Consider the following 22,834-nt stretch of genomic DNA (forward strand, 5'->3'; position numbering starts at 1 on the left):
TGTGTGCACCAATACAGCACTCAACCACTTGAGCCACACCTCCAATGCAGTATTTTGCTGGTTCATTTAAGATAGTTTCTCAGACTTTTTTAATAACCTGGATTGGCTTCAAATCAGGATCCTCAGATCTCAGCCTCTGCATAGCTATGATTATAGGTGTAATATGGAGGTCAGTTCTGGCTAGCGCCATCATTGACTGTTGAGGGTTGTCAGGTTGACTCCATCTCAGACTAGTTAAAGAGAGCAGAAGCCGACTCCATCTTCACTAAGATCTCCCCCGCCCCTGAGCTTCAGGGTTGGGAGTGTGCCCTGTCTGCTCCGAATCCAGGGAAGTTCCCAGGGAGGTTCCCCTTCTCTGTGATAAGATTGTGTAAACTGCTTGACCACCAGAGTAGTGGAACATTCAAGGCTGAACCTGTGCCCTCCTATAAGTAGGTGTATCTGCCTACATCATGTGAGCCCCGCCAAATCCGTATGCCAAGCCTAACTAAAATGATAGGTTGGTTCAAACAGTTGCTATGAGGCAAACTGTAACTCCATTGGCCACCTGCGAGTGAGCTGGCATGCTCTGTAAGTGTTGTAACCTCATTGGCCACCTGGGTGGGGCAGGCCTGACCATGTGGTGTTTGCCTTCATAATCCGACCTGAGCGTGGCCCGTGGCACGCAGTCCCATGACCCTGGCTGGTCAGTTCACTTTTTGCTTCCCCAATAAATCCATCTTTTTACTTTAGATTGTCTCTGCGTGGTGGACTCTTGGAGGGACGGGAGATTTCCCCCTCCCCACCCCCATTACAATAGGCATAAATGTAAGTCACTGGCACCTGGCCAACAAATCATTTTTATTATGAATATATTCATGGGAGAACAGTTCACTGATTCTCAGAAGTGAATCCTCCACCTGCCAGTCTGGAAACTTAGTCTTTCCAAAGGGTTTCCCACAATAGTTCCCTTGGGACAGAGATCTTTCCACCCCAGACTTCTCTCTCCCATAGCTCTCTCACTAGTGCCCAGAGGAAGGCTAAGTGGGGAAAGGATGGGCCCAGCCTCTCTGCATCTGGAATCACTGGACACCAGGATTTGTAGTCTGATTGGACCCACTTCTCAGACTTTGGAAAAGGATTTGTTATCTCTTTCCTCTTACTTCTCCTTCCTACCCCTCCCCCCCCCCCCCCCGCACCTTCCTGAACCATAATTCATCACATACTTATATCTGGGTGAAAAGGCATCCGAAGTGGTTGGCTCAAGGCTGAGTTCCCTTGAATTCAGACATTCGGGCATATCTGACAGACTGATGGTGTTGGTCTAGGGGGAAACACCTTGTGGAGAGTTCTAACAGCAATGAAAATGTGTGTGAAGCAAAAGAATGTTTGTGGCCTTTCTATGGGACCCAAGGGACCCTCACTCAGCTGAAATGCAGATAGCCAGATCTCTGGGATGGGGTAGAACCGGAGCCTGCACAGTGTCTGGGGGTCTGAGGACGAAGAGATCTCTCTGAGGACTCCAGGAGAAGGTAGGGTTCTTGACTCAGTTTCCGATCTGTGTACTGAGTGTGCCAACCTGGTCACCACCAACAGTTAGACTCTATACAGAAAAAAGAAGATGAGCTACTTCTTGAAACTGAGTTATCTTTTCAAAAGTCAGTGGGTGGCACATCCACCAATAACAATGACATGTTATTGGTACAGAATTAAACCACAGAACTTCTTTTTTTAAAAAAAATATAGTCCTGAAGTTTTATTTATTTTTATTTGGGGGGGGGGCAGTCCTGGGGTTTGAACTCAGGGCCTGAGCACTGTCCCTGGCTTCTTTTTGCTCAAGGCTAGCACTCTGCCACTTGAGCCACAAGGCCACTTCTGGCCGTTTTCTAAATATGTGGTGCTGAGGAATCGAACCCAGGGCTTCATGCATACGAGGCAAGCCCTCTTGCCACTAAGCCATATTCCCAGCCCCAAAACCACAGAACTTCTAAGACCAAAGGTCAGGTCTGTGACAAACCATGGCTCATCTCCAGCAAATGGAAGTTCTAGATGTTTCTACAATAGAACAGAGGCTATTCTTTATGCATCAATTGACCACAAATAGCATCAAAGGGACATCCCATTATGTCTCAGTGTATTAAGTGTTGACACTGAGTTGCTTCATTCTTACCCATATCTTACAGACCAAACGTAATCCACACTTTGTTATTTTAAAGAGTTTATTTTACAGAAAAGGGTCAGAATCAAAGACTTGGTGGTTGATATTAACATATAAAAGGAATAAAGAAACAGAACTCCACAAGACTGGTCGTAAACAGCCCCCAGGGCAAGGGGCACTAACTAAAGTTTAGGCATTGGTGATATAGGGTGTTGTTCCTAAGGTCTCCTTCCAAATAGCTTCTCTTCCGGTGACATTCCAAGTCTTCAGTCCTTCAGTACCAAATTCTCTATTCTTTCCTCTTTTTTTTTTTTTACTTGAAGTAGTTGTACAAAGGGATTTCAATTCAAGAAGTCCAATTATTGAGTACAATGCATCTTAACCAATGACAATCTAATTCTCTTTTCTATTTGTTCCTCTGTCCTTCCCTCTTTTTGGCACCCCTGAGCCCAACCTCTCCATCCTTTTAGTTCTGTCCTTCCTCATCCTCCAGTCTTTCCACCTCATCATTGTTCTTACCCTCTATCTCCATCACCCCCTTTTCTCTGCTTGTCAGTGTGGTACTCCTAACTTCCTGGTCTAGATACTCTAACCCCCTGCTTTTCATATTAGGAGTCCCCTTTTGTGCCCTGGTTCTATTATCTTTGCCTGAAGAGAACATCTTTGTTCCTCTGTCATTACTTAAACTGAATTGGATGCACTGTCTCTTCTTCTGATTTGATTTATTTTCCTTTGTACCCATTGTGAACACGACATCACTCATCTGAATACCCTTTGCTAAGTTCTTTATTTTATTCTCATACAGGGAGAATTCCAAATCCCAGGATCTGTGGTGCTTTATAGATTCTATTCGTTCTGTAAAAAGCTTCAGATCCTTCATGACTGTCGGAGAGATTTTGAAGCAGAACTTCAAGCCCAACCTCACAGTGCTCTTACATTTCAGTATGTCCAATAAAAATTGCATGCTGAGTGTTAGCTCTTCATACTTTTCCTGCTCCTTTATTCCCAGCAGCCTTTGCACTTCTTTGAGGGTCTCCTTCCCTGGCTGGCTGGGGTCTTCTTTCACCAGGAAGGACATGGCATAAAAAAATTCCTGGAAACTAATGTGTCGGAAGCTGTAGAATTTCTTCATGTCAAGTCCTTCGTGATAATCATTGCAGTTCAGGAAAGCAGTAAGGCTGGGGGCATGTAAATGGTGCCTGCTGAGGTCCGCTTCTTCAAATAGGAACCTCTGATGTTGGATGCCTTCCACTGCCAGGGAGCACAGATTCCTCAGGACCCTGTTCCTGGTAAGCTCAGAGCCCTTAGGGTCGTCATCAGTGGGCAGAAAGGTGGAGACATAGGCAGTAAAGATGTCAGTACTATTTCTGGGTGTCTCCAAGACCAGCTGGCCTCGTTCCATCTGCCTCTTCAGCCAGGAGCAGACCACCCAGCAAATGCCTGGAACCTGACATGCTTTGTAAAGAACAGCATTGCTAGATACTTGGTCCAGGGCGCCCCTGGCTTGTCCCTCGTCTGTAAAAAAGAGGCTGAAATACTTCTTCCTCTCTTCCTCCGAGAAGCCTAAGATATGGATGTGACGGTGACATTGTTGCCCCAGCATGTGCTCCAGACTCTGGAGTGCAGGAGGCCTGGTAGTGATTAGGAGGGAGCAGGTGGGAAGTAACTTTCTCTGAATTAAAAGGGGTAGCACATTCTCCATGGGACTGGACCTCCGCCTCTGTAAGTGTCTGTCAAACGGCCTCTGTAGCTCATCAAAGCCATCCAGGATAAACAGAAGTCGCTCTGGCTGCTCCAGGATCTCTGTGACAGGGGCTTGATTGTCTCCACAACACCAGCAGATGAGCCTTTGCAGGTCACCGGTAGGAAACAAAACCCCTTCCCTGCAGCTCACATAAAACACATAATCAAACCGGCCTGTGTACAGGGCTCCCGTGGCCCAGTCCAACATCATTTTTCTAACCAGGGTTGTCTTTCCAGTGCCTGCAGAGCCTCGTAGCACCACTAAGGATGGGGATGGACTGGGCTCTTCTCCTAGACTAAACAAAGTCTCCACCTCCACCTGGTCTGTGGCCAGCTCCTGCTCCAGGCTGGGGCAGGGAGGTGATCCTGGGCACTCTGAGCCAGATGCCGCCACCAGGAGCAGCTGGATGTAGCTGCCATTGACGCCCCGGTCTCCCTTCTCCTCCAGGCAACGCACATGCTTCCGGTATATTTCTCTGTAATCTGAACCAGACAAATGGGATTTTAGGGGTAGAATAAGAGCAAAAAAGGACAAAGGGATGCTTCCCATTCTGACTCTCCTCTTCAGAGTCCCATTTCAGCTTCTCTAGTATTTCTATAATGAATGACGGTTATAGGGAACATTATGTATGAGTAGACAAGTGTGCAAGTATGTAAGCAAGCATATGTGTATATATGTATGCATCCAGGCATATCTGACTGACTGTGTGAAGCTGTGTTCTGTGGGTGTAAGTATTGGTGGGGTGTGCTTGTATGTGTAATATGGAGATCAGATCTGGCCAGCACCATCATTGGCTGTTGAGGGGTGTCAGATTGACTCCATCTCAGATTAGAGAGCAGAAGCTGATTCCATCTTCACTAAGATCTCCCCCACCCTATCCAGGGAAGTTCCCCTTCTCTGTGATAAGATTGTGTAAACTTCTTGACCACCTGAGTGTCGGAACATTCAAGGTTGAACCTGTGCCCTCCCATGAGTAGGCATATCCACTTACCTCACGTGAGCCTCGCCAAATCCCTGCACCAAGTCTATCTAAAATGATAGGTTGGTTCAAACAGTAGCTATGAGGCAGATTGTAATTCCATTAGCCACCTGAGAGTGACCTGGCATGCTCTGTAAGTGTTGTAACCTCATTGGCCTCCTGGGTGTGGCAGGCTTGACCATGTGGTATTTGCCTTTATAACTGAAACCCAAGCACAATCCAGGGCGTGCGGTCCCAACTCCCAAGTCTGGGCTATGACCCTGGCCATTCAGTATACTTTTTACTTCCCCCAATAAATCCATCTTTTTACTTGAGACTGTCTCTGAGTAGTGGACTCTTGGAAGGTTGGGGGATTCCCCCCCCCCTCGGGTCCCATTACACTGTGGTTCCCTTCCTTGGGTGAAACTATGCGTGTGCAGCTCAGCACTCCCATGCTAAGAGGCCGGACAAAAAGAGTACAAGGGGAAGAAAGTGGAAAATGGTGTCTTTGGTTAAGGGAGGGCCAGATGCTAAAGTAACCCAGGAGCCATGACTTTGTATCCACATCCTCCTACTTCTATACTGCAGTAGAGCTCTCACAACTAAAAGCCTGTGGGAGAGGCCACCACCAACAGCAGATCCCTCCCCCAGCACCACTGCAGCAGGAACCAGTAGCTAGTGATGTTTCATATCCCACTGCCCGCCCCCCCACCATAGGATGCCATCAGTCTACTGAGCAGGCTCCATGAGGACAGGGGACCAAAGCTGCTACCTTCTCCACGCGACACAACCCAGCTGCTACCAGGAAGCAGCTAGGAACAGGTGTAACCCCACAGCCTGGTGCTGTCTCTCCTGTTGGTAGAAACCCCTTCAGCAATGTTACCCTCATCTCCAAGTCCCCTCCCCAGAACAGCAAATGGAGATAAGAGGTGGGCTGTTCTAGACGTCAACTCCCTGCTCTTGGCTCATGATCTGCACCAGCATGTGTCTAAATGTTCACCAGAAACCATTTAAGACCCTGGGGCATTGGGAACTCCTTGGTAGAGAAAAGGACAGGTGAGAGACTACATTACAGACCCAGGAAGTAGAGAGGAGGGAATGTGAAGGGTGGTTCTGATACCATCTTGATCTTTCCCTCTCCCAGTTGTACTCACCGTTCAGATAAACGTGTCTGAGCCGCTTCTCGATTTCCAACATGTGCATGGTCGTCAGGGCCCTGAGCACCATTCTCACAGCCTCACGAGCCCCATACATTAGGGTTAGCCTGGATGCCACGTCCACCGGACTCAGGCCCTGCAGCTCCCCCCGAGCCAGATGTGGTGGGCCCATAGCCAGGCTTATATCCCGCAAGTGGAACTTTAGTATCTTGAAATCGTTCTCCTCCAGGTCCCTCAAGGCCCAAAGCAATGCATCCCTGAGATTTCGGGCCAAGACCATGGTGCTCCGAGGTGAAGGTCAAGTTCAGACCAAAGACCTGAAAAAGGTGGCAAAGGTGCTGAGCAGTGTGCGGCTTGAAGGTACCTCAGCACCCAGCCTTCTACTTGGTGGAAGCAGTGGAGCACAGGCCTGATGAGACAAGACACCTGGGAAGGTCCACAAAAGGCCAGCAGATGAGAGAGCAGGGGAATTCGTATTCTCCTATGCCTCATTGGTAGACTACTTATGTGACTGTGTAGGCGAACAGCAGGGAGATATGCAAATATATTCCGCCTCTTCTCTCTCTTTCCTCTTTCTCCCAGTCTCTCATTTCAGACTCACATGCATTCTTAATGAAGAACAAAGTGTTGCATGATTCCTTAAACCAACGCGTCAAGAAAAAAAAAATATGGTGTGATTTTGTTTGTTTTTGAGGTTTTTTAAGTTTTAAAAGCAAGCCTGTCTCTGAAGGTGTGAATGTTTATGGAACTGCTGTTTATTGGCTGAGACTGCTGAAATATTGCAGGCAATATCGCCAGCCCACTGCCTTGATACACCAGCTTCAAGAACAGCATCACACGGGGTCTGAAGCTGAAGGACTTCCAATGAGGACGAGTAGATGTGTTTTAATAACTGTAAGTAGAAGAAAGGGCACTTTGGTGGGTTTGATTTGTGCCAAGTGATTTCCTGAGCATGGTATTTACTGGGGGAGGGGGGAGGGGACCAGGGGAGGCAACTATTAAATAGAGAGCTTTCAGAATCCAGAATTGAACCTGCTCTCTCAGACTAGGAAAACATCCCTCCATGGTACAATGTCAGAGATGTTCAGGAGAGTACTGGGGAGTGAACTTGCTGAGATTCAAATAGCAGTGTTTGGACTACATGCCCCAAGGAGGGAAAGAGAATGTTAGGAGGGATATTGGCTTCAGATCCATCGCCCATTTGAAGAAGCTTTGGGTGCCAAAGCTTCAGGCAGGATGAGAAGACTCGGGGCTCCTGTGCAAAGGGTTCATGTTCACAAAGCCTCCGGAAAGAAGGGGAGAAAACATGACAGGAAAACATCCCCAGAGATTCCAGGCTAGGGTGTACTAGCTCAAACTTGAGGAACTGGAGATAAGACAGAAATGGCTCAACTCCCAGGGCCAGGCAGCTAACAAGCAAGGTACTTGCTGGGAGGGATTTAAAACAACAACAACAACAAATCCTGTTTCTGGTCAGACAGCTCTGCAGACGGAGATGGGATCATCTTAATCCAAACCCACTCCTTTTTTTTGTGCCTGATGGAGTTGATATAAAAAAAATATAGTCGTGAGGCCAGGCATAGGGGTAATTGAAGCTCTCAGGACACAGAACCAGAAGATTGTAAATTCAAGGCCAGCCTGGGCTACACAGCAGGACCTTTCCTCAAAAAAGGCTGAGGAAGGTGGGGAGGGAAAAAGTGGGAGAAAATGAGAGAGAAGGGGACACCATTCAAAAGGAAATGTACTTATTACCTGATGTATGTAACTGTAACCCCTTTGTACATCCTCTTTACAATAAAATTTTGTTTTGTTTTGTTTTTTGCCAGTCCTGACGCTTGGACTCAGGGCCTGAGCACTGTCCCTGGCTTCTTTTTGCTCAAGGCTAGCACTCTGCCACTTGAGCCACAGCGCCACTTCTGGCTTTTTCTATATATGTGGTGCTGAGGAATTGAACCCAGGGATTCATGTATACGAGGCGAGCACTTTACCACTAGGCCATATTCCCTGCCCCTACAATAAAAATTTAAAACTAAAATAGATGAAAGTAAAGCATTATTTATTTTTTAAAAACACAAAGCAAACAAAAATATAGGTATGAACACCCAAACTCCTCCCCTCTGATGCCTCACGGGGCTGGGAAAGCAGAGCTTACTGAGCTTCTGGGGAGCAAAACCACCCACCCACTGGCTGTCACAGCTGCTTGGTGATTGCTCACCAGGGGCAATGTCACCTCACTCCTCCAGACACCAAGGCCTGCGCTGCTCTGTCTGGAAGAGAAAAGATCCCAAGACATCCTTCAGGTCTCTCCCTGGAACACCTAGCCCTCTCTGAAACTTTATCTTAACCCAGAGATGAGGGCAGTTGGACTTGATTACAGGGAAACTGGAATCTGTCGCCACCACCACATCTTCAGCCAGTACAACATTTCTTGAAGTTGTTGAAAAACTTAGTAAAAATAAACTCAAGTGTGAATAATGTTTGCATACAAATAATAGCAAAACCACTGAATGTTGATCTAACAAAAATGTACGATATAATCACATTAAAAGGATGTTGGTATCAGTGTTTAGGGGTAGAATGCTAGTTGAGCATATATTCCTTAGATAAAATAAAATTCAATTCATCCAAGAAAGGATAGGAGGAAACAGAGTTCATTTGTTTCTGTTTTTTGGTTTGGGGGGTTTGTTTGTTTGTTTGCCAGTCCTGGGGCTTGGACTTAGGGCCTGAGCACTGTCCCTGGCTTCTTTTTGCTCAAGTCTAGCACTCTGCCACTTAAGCCACAGCGCCACTTCTGGATTTTTCTGTTTATGTGGTGCTGAGGAATCGAACCCAGGGCTTCATGAATGCAAGGTGCTCGAGCATTCTACCGCTAAGCCACATTCCCAGCCCAAACAGAGTTAATCTGTAAACAAATCTTTCATGAAGCTTGGCAACAAAAGAAATTTAAACGGTGATATGGGAAATGTTCTCTTCATTTTCACATAAAAGTAGGAGAATATATTTTTTAAATGACCAAAAGCATCCAATAGATATGCAGGTGAGGGCGAGGAAATGAGAGGGTGAGAGAATTGAGACCAGGGACTAGGATAAGATTCAAAGCAAAAGCAAAGATTGGCCTTTATATGAGAGAGCCTGTTTGATAAAGACAGGTGTGTGTTTTGTGGTCAGAAGATAAATATGGTTGTGTCTGTATAAACTGTGAGTTAAAAGCGTCTCCCAAAAGTTTGAGGGCAGTGAGAAATTTATAAAAGGAGAAGGTACAAGTGGCCACTGCCTGTGAGCCTTCCTCCTTCTCGTTGTACCTAATGCTCAGCAAGTTTTCTCAGAGTCCAGAACAGGCAAGTAGAGAAACTGCTCTTCTCCAGAGCCTTAATCAAGCTCAGGCTAGACCCAGAAACAAGAAAACCAAGAGTCAAGACCAAGAAACCAAGATAGGAAAATAAAAGAATGCTCTTATGGATAGGGTGACAGAGTAGAGAGGCCACTTACTGCAAGGCTCCAGGTCTGCTTGACCCTGAGAACACTGGGCAGGATTTTGAGTCACTTCTAAGGAAGTAGAAATGAGATATGGGAAAAACCATTTTAATTGGAGGGTGGAGGCATGAGACAGAGTGATCTTCCTTTCTATTAACCCTGGCCTGGCTAGGGGCAGAACCAACAACTAAGGCAACTGAGTACCTAAAAGGAAAGGGGTAGAAACCGAAGATACAGAGATTAGGGACAGAAACAGACATAAAACATAGGTAGAAAAGAGATACAGAGACATGAAACACCGAAACTGATCAGACAAAACAAAAGTCAGGGGGCTAGGAATATGGCCTAGTGGCAAGAGTGCTTGCCTCATATACATGAAGCCCTTGGTTCGATTCCTCAGCACTGCATATATATAAAAGGCCAAAAGTGGCGCTGTGGCTCAAGTGGAACAGTGTTGAGCAAAATGAAGCCAGGAAGAGTGCTTGTGCCTTGAGTCCAAGGAGGACTGGCTAAAAAACAAACGAACCAAAAAAAAAAAAAGAAATTTATTCCTGGGTCTTCTACAATAATAATAATAATAATAATAATAATAATAATAATAAAGTCAGAGGAAAAAGGAAGGGGAAGAAAGCTATCTGCACTTCTCTCTTCCCACCACTGAGGGATAGGAGTGAGAACTTCAATCTACCTGTCTTTGTGACCCTCCTGTTTTCAGAGAAGACCTCTCAAGCAATACAACAGAAACTTGTATATGACAGTTAATTGTTTTAAGTATCAACCTGACTGGGTCCTAAGGTACCCCAACATTTGCTCAAACATTATTCTGGAAATGTCTGTGAAGCTGTTTGGAATGAGACTGGCAGTTGAATCAGTAGCTAAAGTAAAGCAGATCACCCTCCCTAATGTGGGTAACTTTCATCCAATTAGTTGCAGACCGCTACGGAAGGAAAGGCTGACTCTCCTGGTAGCAAGAAGAACTTATTCCTGCCTAGCTGCTTTGAGAGGAGATATGGGTGTTCTCTTCTGGCTTTCTGACTTTAATGAAATACTGTCTCTTGGCTACAATGGGCACCATCAGCAATTCTGAGTCTCCAGATGGCAGACCATAGATCTTGGGACTTCTCAGCTTCTATAATCACAAAAAGCCAATTTCTTTTTTTTTTTCTCAAATTTTTATTATCAAACTGATGTACAGAGAGGTTACAGTTTCATATGTTGGGCATTGGATACATTTCTTGTACTGTTTGTTACCTTGTCCCTCATGCCCCCCTCCCCCCTTTCCCTCCCCCCAAAAAGCCAATTTCTTATAACATAAGAGTTTCTTAATGATCCACTCCTGACCCTCAGTAGAGGGAGTCCAATCTGTCACTCTTTCCTTGGATCTTAACACACATCAAATAGCCTCTTCAAACACAGTGGGCCTGCATGAAGACCTCTACACTGGCTGTCTATTCTGCCTGAAAACCATCTCCCCTCCTTAAGAGCCCCAAATAAAATAAAATAAAAGCCCCAACGAATGGCTACCTATCTTCATACCTTCATTCACAAAACCTACCTCAACCCCACACAACGGATTCCCACGTGCCCTGCTAGTGGTTCCTTTTCCTAGTACAGTTTAATAACTACATTATATTATAGCACCTATAACATAAAAGACAATTTACTTACTGTCCTCCCCCGTGCAAACTTAAGAGCTTGCACACTGACATTTACCGAAAACCCAAAAGAGCATCTGGTGCGTATTCTGCATGCAAATTGAGTGAAAAGCCCTTGTGTGTTTATGTGTGTTGTAGCACTTGAACTCAGGGCCTTAGCTTTTTCCACTCATACCTAACGTTCTACCCCTTGAGCCACAGTTCCCCTTCTGGCTTCTTGAAGGTAAGATCCTCCATGGACCATTTCCTGCCTGGGCTGGCTTTGAACCCCGATCCTCCGGCCTCACCCTCCTGAATAGCTAGGGTTACAGGCACGAGCCACCTGCGTCCCTGACAGCAAAGTCTGAAACACTTTCGAGCTGCTCCCTGGCGCCATCTGGCGGCAGCTCTGTAGACTGAGTTTAGTGGCTTCTCTTCCAACGGGGTTCGGAATGCATTCGGAACTTCTTAGCCCGGCTCTCCGGAAGTGCGCATCGGGCCAGAAGTAAAGAGCACCAGGTCCGGAAAACATTACAACCAGCCAGGAAGCGCCGGTGCCCCGAGAAATAGCACATAACCAATAGGCAACGAGACCAGATCACGTGGTATCCATTCAGCCTATCAGGCGCCTAAGACTCACTAACGCACTTCCTTCCGCTTAAAGCTCCCTCTTTCTCGGCAAGATGGCAGCACCCGCAGTCCCGGCCAGCGCTCCTCCCGCCACGCCGGCTCCAGCCCCGGCCTCAGCCGCGGCGCCGGCCCCGGCTGTTACCCCAGCATCGGCCCCAGCTTCAGCGCCAGCAGCGCCTCCAGCGGCTCCGGCTCCTGCTACTTCTTCTGACCCTGCGGCGGCAGCCACGCCTGCGGCTCCCGGCCAGACCCCGGCCTCAGCGCCGGCCCCGGCGCAGACGCCGGCTCCCTCGCTGCCGGGTCCCGCGCTCCCTGGGCCCTTCCCCGGTGGCCGCGTGGTCAGGCTGCACCCTGTCATCTTGGCCTCCATCGTGGACAGCTACGAACGACGCAACGAGGGCGCCGCGCGAGTTATCGGGACCCTGCTGGGTGAGTGGCCTGCCTTCCCATGTATCTCGCCGGGCATTCATCGCTACCTCCGTCCCTTGCCTTCCCTCCGCATTGATCTCTTACCTGTTCTCCGTGACACCTGTCTGCAGCGATTTATCTTCCCTAGAGAACTCGAACCTACCCACTCTTACCCACCCGATTGCTGGCACTTTGACTACTTAAAAGCATGCAGGCAGTTACCAGGTACTGAGGAAAGTGTCTACCGGGTGATCTGCATTTTTAAATGTGTTAAATATGTTTTTAAACATATTCCCAGCACCATCCCATGCCAAGTATGATCAGCTCCATTATGCCAAAAAATGGGCTCCAACGCCCAGTGAGGAATTAACCCTTAACTCCTTAAGCCCATGACCACTTGGTTTCCAAGGTGTTTATGAAGTATTTGCTGTCAACAAAACACTTGATTGACCAGAGCCTATTCGGAACTAAATATTCTGCTTTCTTAAACGTTTAGCCTTGAACCTTTGTCCCTCGTTCTCACTTAATACTAGTTCTTTAAGTAGTAGACCCTATCCCTTTCCGCCCTCCCCCACGTTGCCTCTTATTTTCATCTTGACAGAAACATCCGTGTTATCTGCTTACAAATCTACCCTGGGACTTCAGATTAAAGAGTGATCTTTATTTAATCTGTGTTTAGGGTGTTAGGAAATAACATTTTGTGTTAAAAGCACTGTAGAGGAATTGTTGAATAAATTCTTTGTTCTGAATTTGAAAGAAAAAAATTATTTGTTCTGGTTCCCTAAATTTCATTTCATTGTTACTTGATGATAGGTTTTAGACATTAAATTCACCTTAGTTGTTTACATCATTTCTTCTGAGTGGAGAGGGGTAGTACTACTGGGGGTTTCCTTCCCCCCCCCCTTTTTTTTTTCCTATATTGAGGCTTAAACTCAGGACCTAACACTTGCCAGGAAGCCCTCTACTACTTGAGCTAGGCTTCCAGCTTTTTTGTTTTAATTTTTAGAATAGAGTTTTTGCTTTTTCTTGGGCCCCAGTCCAGTGTGCTTCTCAAGTAGCTGGTATGAGAAGCACTTCACTTTCGGGAGCTTTTTCTCCCCTGGGCTGGTCTCATACCTGTCTTTCTGATCTCAGCCTCTAGAATGGCTAGGATTAAGTCATGAGCCACCTGTACCCTCATACTTGTAATAACCTTTATACCGTAAAATAAAATTGACAGTATTGCAAAGAGGACAGGATATGTAGACAGATTCCAGCAAGTATTAGTTATATTTTGGAATAAATTACCCTAAAAGTCCAGTTCTTCTAGGGGCTACTTTAATAGACTTAGCTGAGGATGAATTATTACAGAAAGCAACTTCTGGCACAGTATGGCTGTTAAACTCTATCCCCCCCCCCAATTAACTCCCAAAGAAACCATAAGTAGAGCTGTGGCTCAAGTGGTAGAGCACTAGCCTTGTGCAAAAAGCTCAGTGACTGTGCCCAAACCCTGAGTTCAAGTTCCAAGACTGGCACAAAGGAAAAAGAAGAGAGAGAGGAGGAGTGGAGGGATACCACTTTCTAAGAACTTATATTTTCCTCTTTGACTTTAATTTGTGAAACATTGAAGTTAATGCCTGTTATGTGTCATAAACTGTTAGGTACTAAAGTTTGATCAAATGTGCTCTGCTGGAAATGTATTCCTGCTTGTAAATAATTTGAATATAATAAATGTTCTAATAGAGAACACAGTTATTTCAGAAGGTTGGAAAAGGCTTTATAGAAAGGTTGACATTTGAGCTGGTGTTAGAAGAGTGGGAAAGAGATAGTATATCTCCCAGTGAAGAGGTCAGTGTGAAGAGGTCAGTATTAGAGGCATGGAGGGGATAGAAATAATGCAGGAAATGAAGCTAGCAGAGCCAAGAGACATTGACTTGTGTTAAGTAATTCCAAGTAGATAAAGTACCATGAAGGAAGTTTACGTGAAGCAATGAGAAAACAAAATTTCAGCCTAACCGAAGGTGGGACTATTCGGGGAAGATCTTGAGTACTTGGCATTTCAGCAAGACTAAATAGCGATTAAAGGGCTGGGAATATGGCCTAGTGGTAGAGTGCTTGCCTTGTATACATGAAGCCCTGGGTTCGATTCTCCAGCACCACATATATAGAAAATGGCCAGAAGTGGTGCTGTGGCTCAAGTGGCAGAGTGCTAGCCTTGAGCAAAAAGAAGCCAGGGACAGTGCTCAGGCCCTGAGTCCAAGACCAAGACTGGCAAAAAAAAGCAATTAAAGATCGCTCTGGCTACTTTTTAGGGAGTGGTTGAAAGGCACAGGCTCTGGTGCTTAGACACTAGATTGAGGCTGATCTGGTCATAGAAAAGCACTTGAGAAGTGGAGACAGGGAGATGAATTGAAAGATAGGAAATAGAGTTGATAGGATTTAATGTGATCAGAAGTAAACAACTAGAAGACAAGAAAATATCCGAGAGCTCCTAGGTCTTTAGTTAGGAGGACAAGAAGAAAGAGAATGTCAAGGGTGACTTTGGTTTGTTGTGTGTTTCTTGTGAGATGTCCACTGAGTATGCCAATGAGGTTAAACAGAAAATTGAACGAGACGTGTGAAGTAACTACGTGGTAAGAGTGCTTGCCTGGCATGCGTGTTGTCCTGGGTTCCATCTCTAGCACCACAAAAGGAAAAGTGAAGAGTCAAGTACAAAAGAGAAGGGGCCAAGTATGCCAGCTTAGGAATTATGCCACTGAAAGATAAGAGTAATCAAAAGCATAAAGTGGGTAAGCGCCTAATGGAGAGATTGGCAGCTTCACATAGAGACCAGATAGTAAATATTTCAAGGTTTGTATATGTATCCTGTTGTCAGCTACTCCACTCTGCTGTTCAAGAAAGTAGCCAAAATTAATATATAACCAAATGGACTTGTAAACTCTTATTCAAAAAACATTTCTAGGTTAGGATGTGACCTACAAAAGGAGCAAAGAGTAAAAAATAGGAAAACTAAGGCAATGCTGAAAACATGGATATGGCAAACAAGGACCCAACAAAAAGAACTAGAAGAGACTGGCATCATGGAAAGCCAAGGAAAAGAGAGCTTTAGGGCGGATGAAGTTCAGTCGAGTATATTGAATGCAGAAGACACCACATGAGATGAAGAAAGGAATGTTGCATATGCTTAGAAGCCAAAGTGAACTGGACCTGGAGAAGCACTACTGGGCACAGTGGGCACAGTGGTAGAGAATAAAGCGCTTATAGCCTGGGGTGGGAGCGAACTCAGAGTACTAATGGTCCAGTGAGATCAAGGAAATTGTCCTGGGAATAAGGTATTAGAACTAGAAGAACGAAAAAGGGTAAAGACTGGTGTCTTTAGAGATTCACAGGTAAAGGATTTATGTGTGACCATAACAGTTAAGGAATATAAAGAGACATATAGGTAACACTCCCTATGAGATCAGGCTAATGTATTGATACTCTGTATAAACAATATAGACACTCTACAGGTTTCCTCATAGGGAGAAAGTCTTGAGGCTGAAAAACCAGTATCAAAGTTCTGGAAAGTATTGGTGATAGAAAGGACGAACCCACTGTTGACAGGAAGCCTTGGTGATCGCTCCAGAGTTTCTGTTTTCTGGAGAATCCTTATCCCACTGATATGGAACTTGGAGCTGACACACTCATGTTTGGTGTTCACTAACAGGAGATCTTCAGGAACCCCTGTTGGGGTCCCTAGGATTCTGTAACACATGGCTGCTTCTCTCTTCCACAGGGACTGTTGACAAGCACTCAGTGGAGGTCACCAATTGCTTCTCGGTGCCACACAATGAGTCAGAAGATGAGGTGAGTGGTGCTGGAGTCTCTGCAGTGGAGGGCTGGCCATTTGTCAGGCCCCCTCAGGGGCCTTCTGCGAGGTTGTTGTGATTGTGACTAGAGTTCCAACAGCCAAGGAGCTTGATCCCATTAGATGTACTTCCGGAGCTCTTGGGTTTGGTGGGGGTGCCTGCTCTCCTTTCTGTTCAGTTCTTTGCACTTCTAGCTTCTTATGTTCCTTCCCTACCTTCCCTCTTAGGTGGCAGTTGACATGGAATTTGCTAAGAACATGTATGAACTGCACAAAAAAGTCTCTCCAAATGAGCTCATCTTGGGCTGGTAAGTTGTAATGACCAGGGGTGATAGCCAAGCTCTTTTGCCATTGACTAAATAGACCTTGTCTTCCCCCTGCTAGAGACGGGGTATTGAAAGTGTATTACCTCAAGGAACTACAAATCTGATCATTGGTGTGTGTTTTGTTCATTCATTGTGCCTGTCCTGGGACTTGAACTCAAAGGGACCTGGGCCCTGTCGCTAAGCTTTTTTGCTCAAGGCTATCTGTCTAACACTTGAGCCAGAGCTCCATTTCTGGCTTTTTATGGTTAATTAGAGGTAAGAGTTTTACATACTTTCCTACCTAGGCTGGGTTTGAACCTGGATCCTCAGATCTCAGCCTCCTGAGTAGGTAGGATTACAGGCATGAGCCATCAGTGCCTGGCTTGGATTACTTGTATTTTGCAGGCAGGTCAGATCCCTTGAGATTATTTTATATTTTACAGTTTGGGGTAGGGGGAGTATCTTTAGATATAATTACCATAGAGGTGTCAGATACACTAGGGCCACACATGCCACTATTCTGTTTGGTATTGATGTCACTGTGGTGAAGGTACGACTGTGTTGCCTTTCCAGGTACGCAACAGGCCACGATATCACAGAGCACTCGGTGCTGATCCATGAGTACTACAGTCGGGAGGCCCCCAACCCCATTCACCTTACCGTGGACACAAGTCTCCAGAATGGCCGCATGAGCATCAAGGCCTATGTCAGGTAACCGCAGTGTGCTGGGTCACCAGGGCATAAGAAGCCAGTCAGCCACGCACAGGTGACTCCCCAGCCCCACACCTCGCAGGCCTCACTCCTTCAGTGCAGCTCAGAGCTCTGTGGAAGGCTCACGTCTCTCTCAGTAGCCGTCATTAGCCAGCTTTCACACTGAAGCAGATTGTCCCTACAATTGCCCCTCTCACCCTAGCTCTCCACACGCTTACTGTATGTGAGAACCATTTTCAGGTGGTTTTGATATTTAGATATTTGAATATACTGTCTTGTGTCTTCCATGTCATTTTTCTGGAACAGGCAGGATATATCCTCATACAGCTTTCTTGTCATGATCTTCATCATGTTCCCTGCTTAGTTCCACATTACCCTTTAGAACTTGGCATATTTAGAGGTTCAAGGGTGACTGTCCTTAATTTTGAAGATGTCTTTTAATTTAGGATTGACTACTATTTGAGTTATGATAGCATTACAGTGTTGAGCAGTGAACTTACAGGAAGTTTCACAGTGGCGGTTGGTGGTGGTATTGGGGAAGGCTCTGGTTGCTTACCAAGGAAGAGGCTGCCGTGGAAGTTGGAAGATGCGTCTTGTGGTTAAAGGCGGTCCTTAGGGGTCTCCTGTACTGTGTGCCTTCATGCCGTGGCTGGGGCTCACAGGTGGGATACTGCGCAGGAAGTCACATGGGGGCCAAGCCCTATGGGCCAGCGTCCTGCCAAGCTGTAGCCCATTGCCAGACTCGTTCAGCTTTGGTGAACTCCCACTCCAAGTGTAGCAAACACATTGCTTTTGCTGAGGTTGCTTGTAGCTCTCGCTCTAGCAGTTTGCAGGCAGGACTCTGTGCTTTTTCAATGTTAATGTAAAGCTTGGTCCCAGAAAAAAAAAAAACCCATGTGTTGTCATTTTTCCATGGCAGCCTGCCCCAGTGTCAGAGTCCTGTCCTCTTGTCACTGTCATTTTGGTGTGCAGAGTCGTCATCTCAAAGGACTAGGTCAGGGCCAAGTCCTCTCACAGGCTCAGGGTCTGGTGTGTGGCGTGAGCTAAGGAAAGAGAGAGCTTTGCTCGCTTGTCTCCAGGGTTCACATGGTACAGGCTAGACATGGAATGCCTGCTCCGGGGGCCATGTTTACTTCTCTTCTCCTCTCCTTAGCACGTTGATGGGTGTCCCTGGGAGGACCATGGGAGTTATGTTCACACCTCTGACGGTGAAATACGCATATTACGACACCGAACGCATTGGAGGTGAGTGGCCCATACTGGTTAAAGGTCTCAGGCCTTATCAGGGCAGGCGAAGGGCTGCTATGAACAAGGATGGACGCCCTGGGTGGCCTAGCAAAGTGGGAAAAGCACCAGAGAGCATGAGACATTGATCTGTGCTAACCAAACCAGTGGTTGGCATACCACGTAGAGTTGTTGAGCACCACCAGAAAGAATGAAAGCCAGGAGGGGCAGTGCCGGAAGCGCGGGGGAGCAAGAAGGTTAGATGGAGTCTTGCCTCTGCTGGTGGTGTGACTGAATTTCCTGTCTCTGCTCCCACCCTCAAACCACTCCCCCAGTGGACCTGATCATGAAGACCTGTTTTAGCCCTAACCGGGTGATCGGCCTCTCAAGCGACTTGCAGCAAGTAGGAGGAGCGTCGGCGCGCATCCAGGACGCACTCAGCACAGTGCTGCAGTATGCGGAGGACGTGCTGGTGAGGGGGCAGAGCCCGGGGAGGCGCTGCTGAGGGTGGTGCTGTGTGCTGCCTCACTGAAATCCTGTGCTTTGCTGCTCAGTCTGGAAAAGTGTCTGCTGACAATACGGTGGGCCGTTTCTTGATGAGTCTGGTTAATCAAGTACCCAAAATCGTTCCGGACGACTTTGAGACCATGCTCAACAGCAACATCAATGTGAGTGCCATCGTTGGGTCCTTCGGGGCCCAGAGTGGGTAGAGGAGGCTGCCGCTTTGCAGCCCAGGTTGGGAGGGCGGGAGGGAGATGCCAGGCCTTCCTCCACTGTCGCTGATACTGCGTGACTTGCCATAAGCTTCACAGAGAAATACTAAACTTCAGGGATGACAAAACGCAAGCTCTGATCTTCCCCGATGCTGCAGTCACCGAAGGCACCCGCAGACCACAGTGCAGCAGCTCAGATGCTGACCCCAGCCTTGGGCTCCTGCTTAGCCTCTCCCTGCTGTCCTGTATCCAGGACTGTCCTCAGCCCTGCGGCACAGCGCAGGACCAGCTTTCTGCTTCACTCATTTATCTTTTGTTTTCCAGGACCTACTGATGGTAACCTACCTGGCCAACCTCACACAGTCCCAGATCGCCCTCAATGAGAAACTCGTCAACCTATGAATGGGACCTACATGTTAGCACACCGAGGAGAGTGGGTTGCTGAATGCTGTCAGAAGAAAAGCCAGAAGGGGCAGAGCAAGAAGTGGTTTCTCTGTGGTCTTGGGTCACACTTGAGTCAGCTGCTGTGGCTCTAAATAAACATAGCCCACCTTTTGTAAGTGAATCCCATCTGATGTGATTTCATTCCTGGAAGGAAGGGAGAAAACTGTTTTAGAGAGCTCACAGAAACGAGGAAGTGGATACTGTAAGTAAACTTTGGCTGTTTGTTTCACACGTCCTATAAGTATTGTACCCACTTGCCAGGCACGGTGGCTCATACTTGTAATCCTAGCTGCTATGAAGGCTGACATCAGACAATTGCAGTTCAAGGCCTGTAGGGAAAACGTTCGTGAGACCCTTGCCCCTCATGCCATCTACCAATAAAAAGCTAGGCTCACACCTATAATCCTAGCTACTCAGGAGGCTAAGATCTGAGGATCCTAGTTCTGGGCTAACCCAGGCAGGGATGTCCATCAGACTCTTTATCTCCCATTAACCAGCAAAGCAGGAAATGGAGCTGTGACTCAAATAGTAGAGTGCCAGCCAGACGGATGGAGTTCAGGGACAGCGCCCAGGCCCTGAGTTGAAGGGCTCCAACACACATACACACACACACACGGAGCTGTGACTCAAATAGTAGAGTGCCAGCCAGACGGATGGATTCAGGGACAGCACACACACACACACACACACACACACGCACACGGAGAGAGCTAGGTGCAATGATACTTGCCTCTCATCTCAGCTATAAATGTGTGAATAGGGAGAACATGGTCAGGCTGACCTGGACAGAAAAAAAAAACAGTATTGAAAAAACTTAAAAGAACAGCTAGGAGTGTGGCTCATGTGGTAGAGCTACTGCCGAGCAAGTATAAGGCCAGTTTCGCAGTCAGTCACCTTTGTCCTGTCCTTTTGCCTGTGGTCAGAGCAAGATGAACCTCCAGGAAACCAATTGTGATCAATTGTAGCATCTTACGTGGATGACAGTATGAAGATGTGCCCTGTGCAGTGTTGAAGGGTCTGCCCCTGGGTGAGTGAGTGAGAGGGCAGGAGGAAGACACGGAGGACACGGAATCGGTCCTGGGGCCCATGTGCTTGCGCTGGTGGAAGTCTTCTCCAGGGGGAGGAATTACTCCTGCTTTACTAAATTGCCCCTTTGGCCTTTCAGTCTGGAAAAATGCTCACTAACAGAACCTTGACTGTTTCTCAGTGAGTTGCCTGGTTTCCATAGGAAACCAATCTCCAATAAATTATTCAGAAAAGGCCAGAAGTGGCACTGTGGCTTAAGTGGTAGAGCACTAGCCTTGAGCACAGAGAGGCTCAGGGGCAAAGCCTAGGCCCTGCGTTCAAGCCCCAGGACCAGGAATAAATAAATAGTTACTAGGCGTGTGTGTGTGTGTTTATACGTACGTACGTGTGTGTATTAAACTCAGGACTTTGAGTTTTCTGAGCTTGTTCAGCGGACACTGTCATTTGGGCCATGCCACCAGCCCAGCTTCTTGCTGGTTATTTTGGAAATGAAATCTCATGAGCTTTTCTCTTGGGGCAGCTTCAAACTTAGTCTCTGGATCTCACTTCCTGAATAGCTAGAGTTGCAGGCATAAGCTTCCAGCACTGACTCCTATTTTGAACAATGATACTTTTATTCTAAGTGTAGCTGCTTTTTCAAGTTTTTGGGGTTTTTTGTTTGTTTGTTTGTTTGCCAGTCCTGGGGTTTGGACTCGGGGCCTGAGCACTGTCCCTGGCTTCTTTTTGCTCAAGGCTAGCACTCTGCCACTTGAGCCACAGCGCCACTTCTGGCCTTTTCTGTTTATGTGATGCTGAGGAATCGAACCCAGGGCTTCATGTATACGAGGTGAGCGCTCTTGCCACTAGGCTATATTCCCAGCCCCATTTTCAAGTATTTCTACAGAAAAAAAAAAAAAGGATAATTCAAAGTGGCCCTTCAGGTATTGTTAATTGCTAATTACAAATAGCCCTAGTTTTCAGTCATATTTTTTTGGTGCTGTGGATTGAATCTCCATGCATGTTGAACACAGCTATACCACTGAGCCACACCCCAGCCCAACCTAATTTTGTATTTTAATAAGTCTTTGAAAACCTTATTTTCATCTCATAAGTTTCTATTATAAAGCTCATTTGTTCAAACTTTTTTTTCACTCAAGACCTGGACTCAAGCTCTTGACACTTTATCCCTATCACCTGAGTCACACCTCGTGTGCAACCCCTTATACAATTTTTTAATGCTGGGCATTGGGTTGTTTCTTTGTGCTGACAGGTATAGTTCCATGTGGGGACATAAGTAGGAGTTTTTTGTAGTCATCCAGTTCAGTTCTTTGTCACCCCAGGAACCACACAGTGGTTTTCACCATCTGCCTATGAGAAAGACAAGAAAGTACATCTTGAGGGGCAAGCCTCTGCTTGCCCTCTTTGCTCTGGATTTATATACTATGGAATGAGAAACTGGGAAGCTGAGAGAGGACTTACTCTTCCATATGCTCATACCATAAGCCTCCCTTCCTTCCCAGGCCCAAGATAGGCCCCTTATCAGATGAACCAAATTCACTCCTGTAGAGCAAGGGGAACTTTTAAGAGTGTTTGTTCCCTTTTCCTAACTCCAGTCTGTCACTTCTGAGCCTATAGGCTGCTGAGCTAGGAGCAAGGCTCTGCTGCGGTCCCAGGAGAGACTTGTTTTAAGGCTTGGGTCCTCATAGACCAGACTTGTTCTGCAAAGCTGATACAGAGAAGACTCTAGCAAGGACCAAAGCTGTCTTGTGAAGAACACAGCCCATGTAGATCTGTGGATCTTGAGGAATCCAAGTGTGGGTCTCCCAGGATTCTTGTGGCCTAGAAGGATTGAACAGGTAGGTAGACTGAGTCTTTCTGGGGCAAGAAAGCGTGGGATAGTTGGTGTCCTGCCTAGTTCTGCACTGTGCCTTCTTTCCTCTTCCAACACACACAGGACAATCAACATCTCAGTTCTTCCTGCATGTTTGCGTGGCAAAGCATTAGCTGAACATGGGGTTCTGAGCATGTGTGGTGAAGAAATTAGCATTGTCTCATGAACAGGTCATCTAGCTTTTCCAGGGGTGTCCAAACAGCCTGGATTGTTTAAGATAGGATCAGGGTTGCTCTTACTGCAGCATCTAGAAATCCATGCACAATCAGTAGTGCAACTTCTCACAAGGTTAACAGGCTTCATTTGCCCAATAGAAAAGTAGCTGCCGCTGGTGACCATCTGGTCTGTGAATTACATCTTTTTCCCATGGTGGCTAGTATGGTCCATCTTGGTCTCTCAGTCTTGAGATAATTTTCCCTATAAGGTGATAACTTTGTGCTTACATTTCTGTCCTAAGATGATGATTGTCCCTCTTAAAATTGTCTCCATCCCACAGTATTGGTTCTTCTGAGCTTTGTGCATGGCTGAAGCATTCTCAGAAATAACCACTAGAGGGCACCCTTGCACCACATA

At 46.7% G+C, this 22,834-nt stretch overlaps 2 protein-coding genes across 2 annotated transcripts; one reads left to right on the top strand and one right to left on the bottom strand.

Annotated features, from left to right (window-relative positions):
* Nucleotides 1-2,603: 2,603 nt before the first annotated feature.
* On the bottom strand, nt 2,604-6,276 carry Nlrp10 (NLR family pyrin domain containing 10). The gene is made up of 2 exons (XM_048361282.1): nt 5,994-6,276; nt 2,604-4,363 (listed from the first exon to the last, which is right to left on the bottom strand). Exons 1-2 carry the CDS (start codon nt 6,274-6,276, stop codon nt 2,604-2,606), a joined length of 2,043 nt encoding a protein of 680 aa, XP_048217239.1.
* Nucleotides 6,277-11,776: 5,500 nt separating this feature from the next.
* Eif3f (eukaryotic translation initiation factor 3 subunit F) lies at nt 11,777-19,486 on the top strand. Its single transcript, XM_048360523.1, has 8 exons — nt 11,777-12,163; nt 15,897-15,967; nt 16,197-16,276; nt 16,847-16,984; nt 18,138-18,229; nt 18,544-18,680; nt 18,763-18,876; nt 19,246-19,486. The coding sequence occupies exons 1-8, from the start codon at nt 11,788-11,790 to the stop codon at nt 19,321-19,323; spliced, it is 1,086 nt and encodes a 361-aa protein (XP_048216480.1). The 5' UTR covers nt 11,777-11,787; the 3' UTR covers nt 19,324-19,486.
* Nucleotides 19,487-22,834: the final 3,348 nt, after the last annotated feature.

The sequence above is a fragment of the Perognathus longimembris genome, chromosome 13 (assembly GCF_023159225.1).
Source record: "Perognathus longimembris pacificus isolate PPM17 chromosome 13, ASM2315922v1, whole genome shotgun sequence".
In the NCBI taxonomy this organism is placed as follows: Eukaryota; Metazoa; Chordata; class Mammalia; order Rodentia; family Heteromyidae; genus Perognathus; species Perognathus longimembris.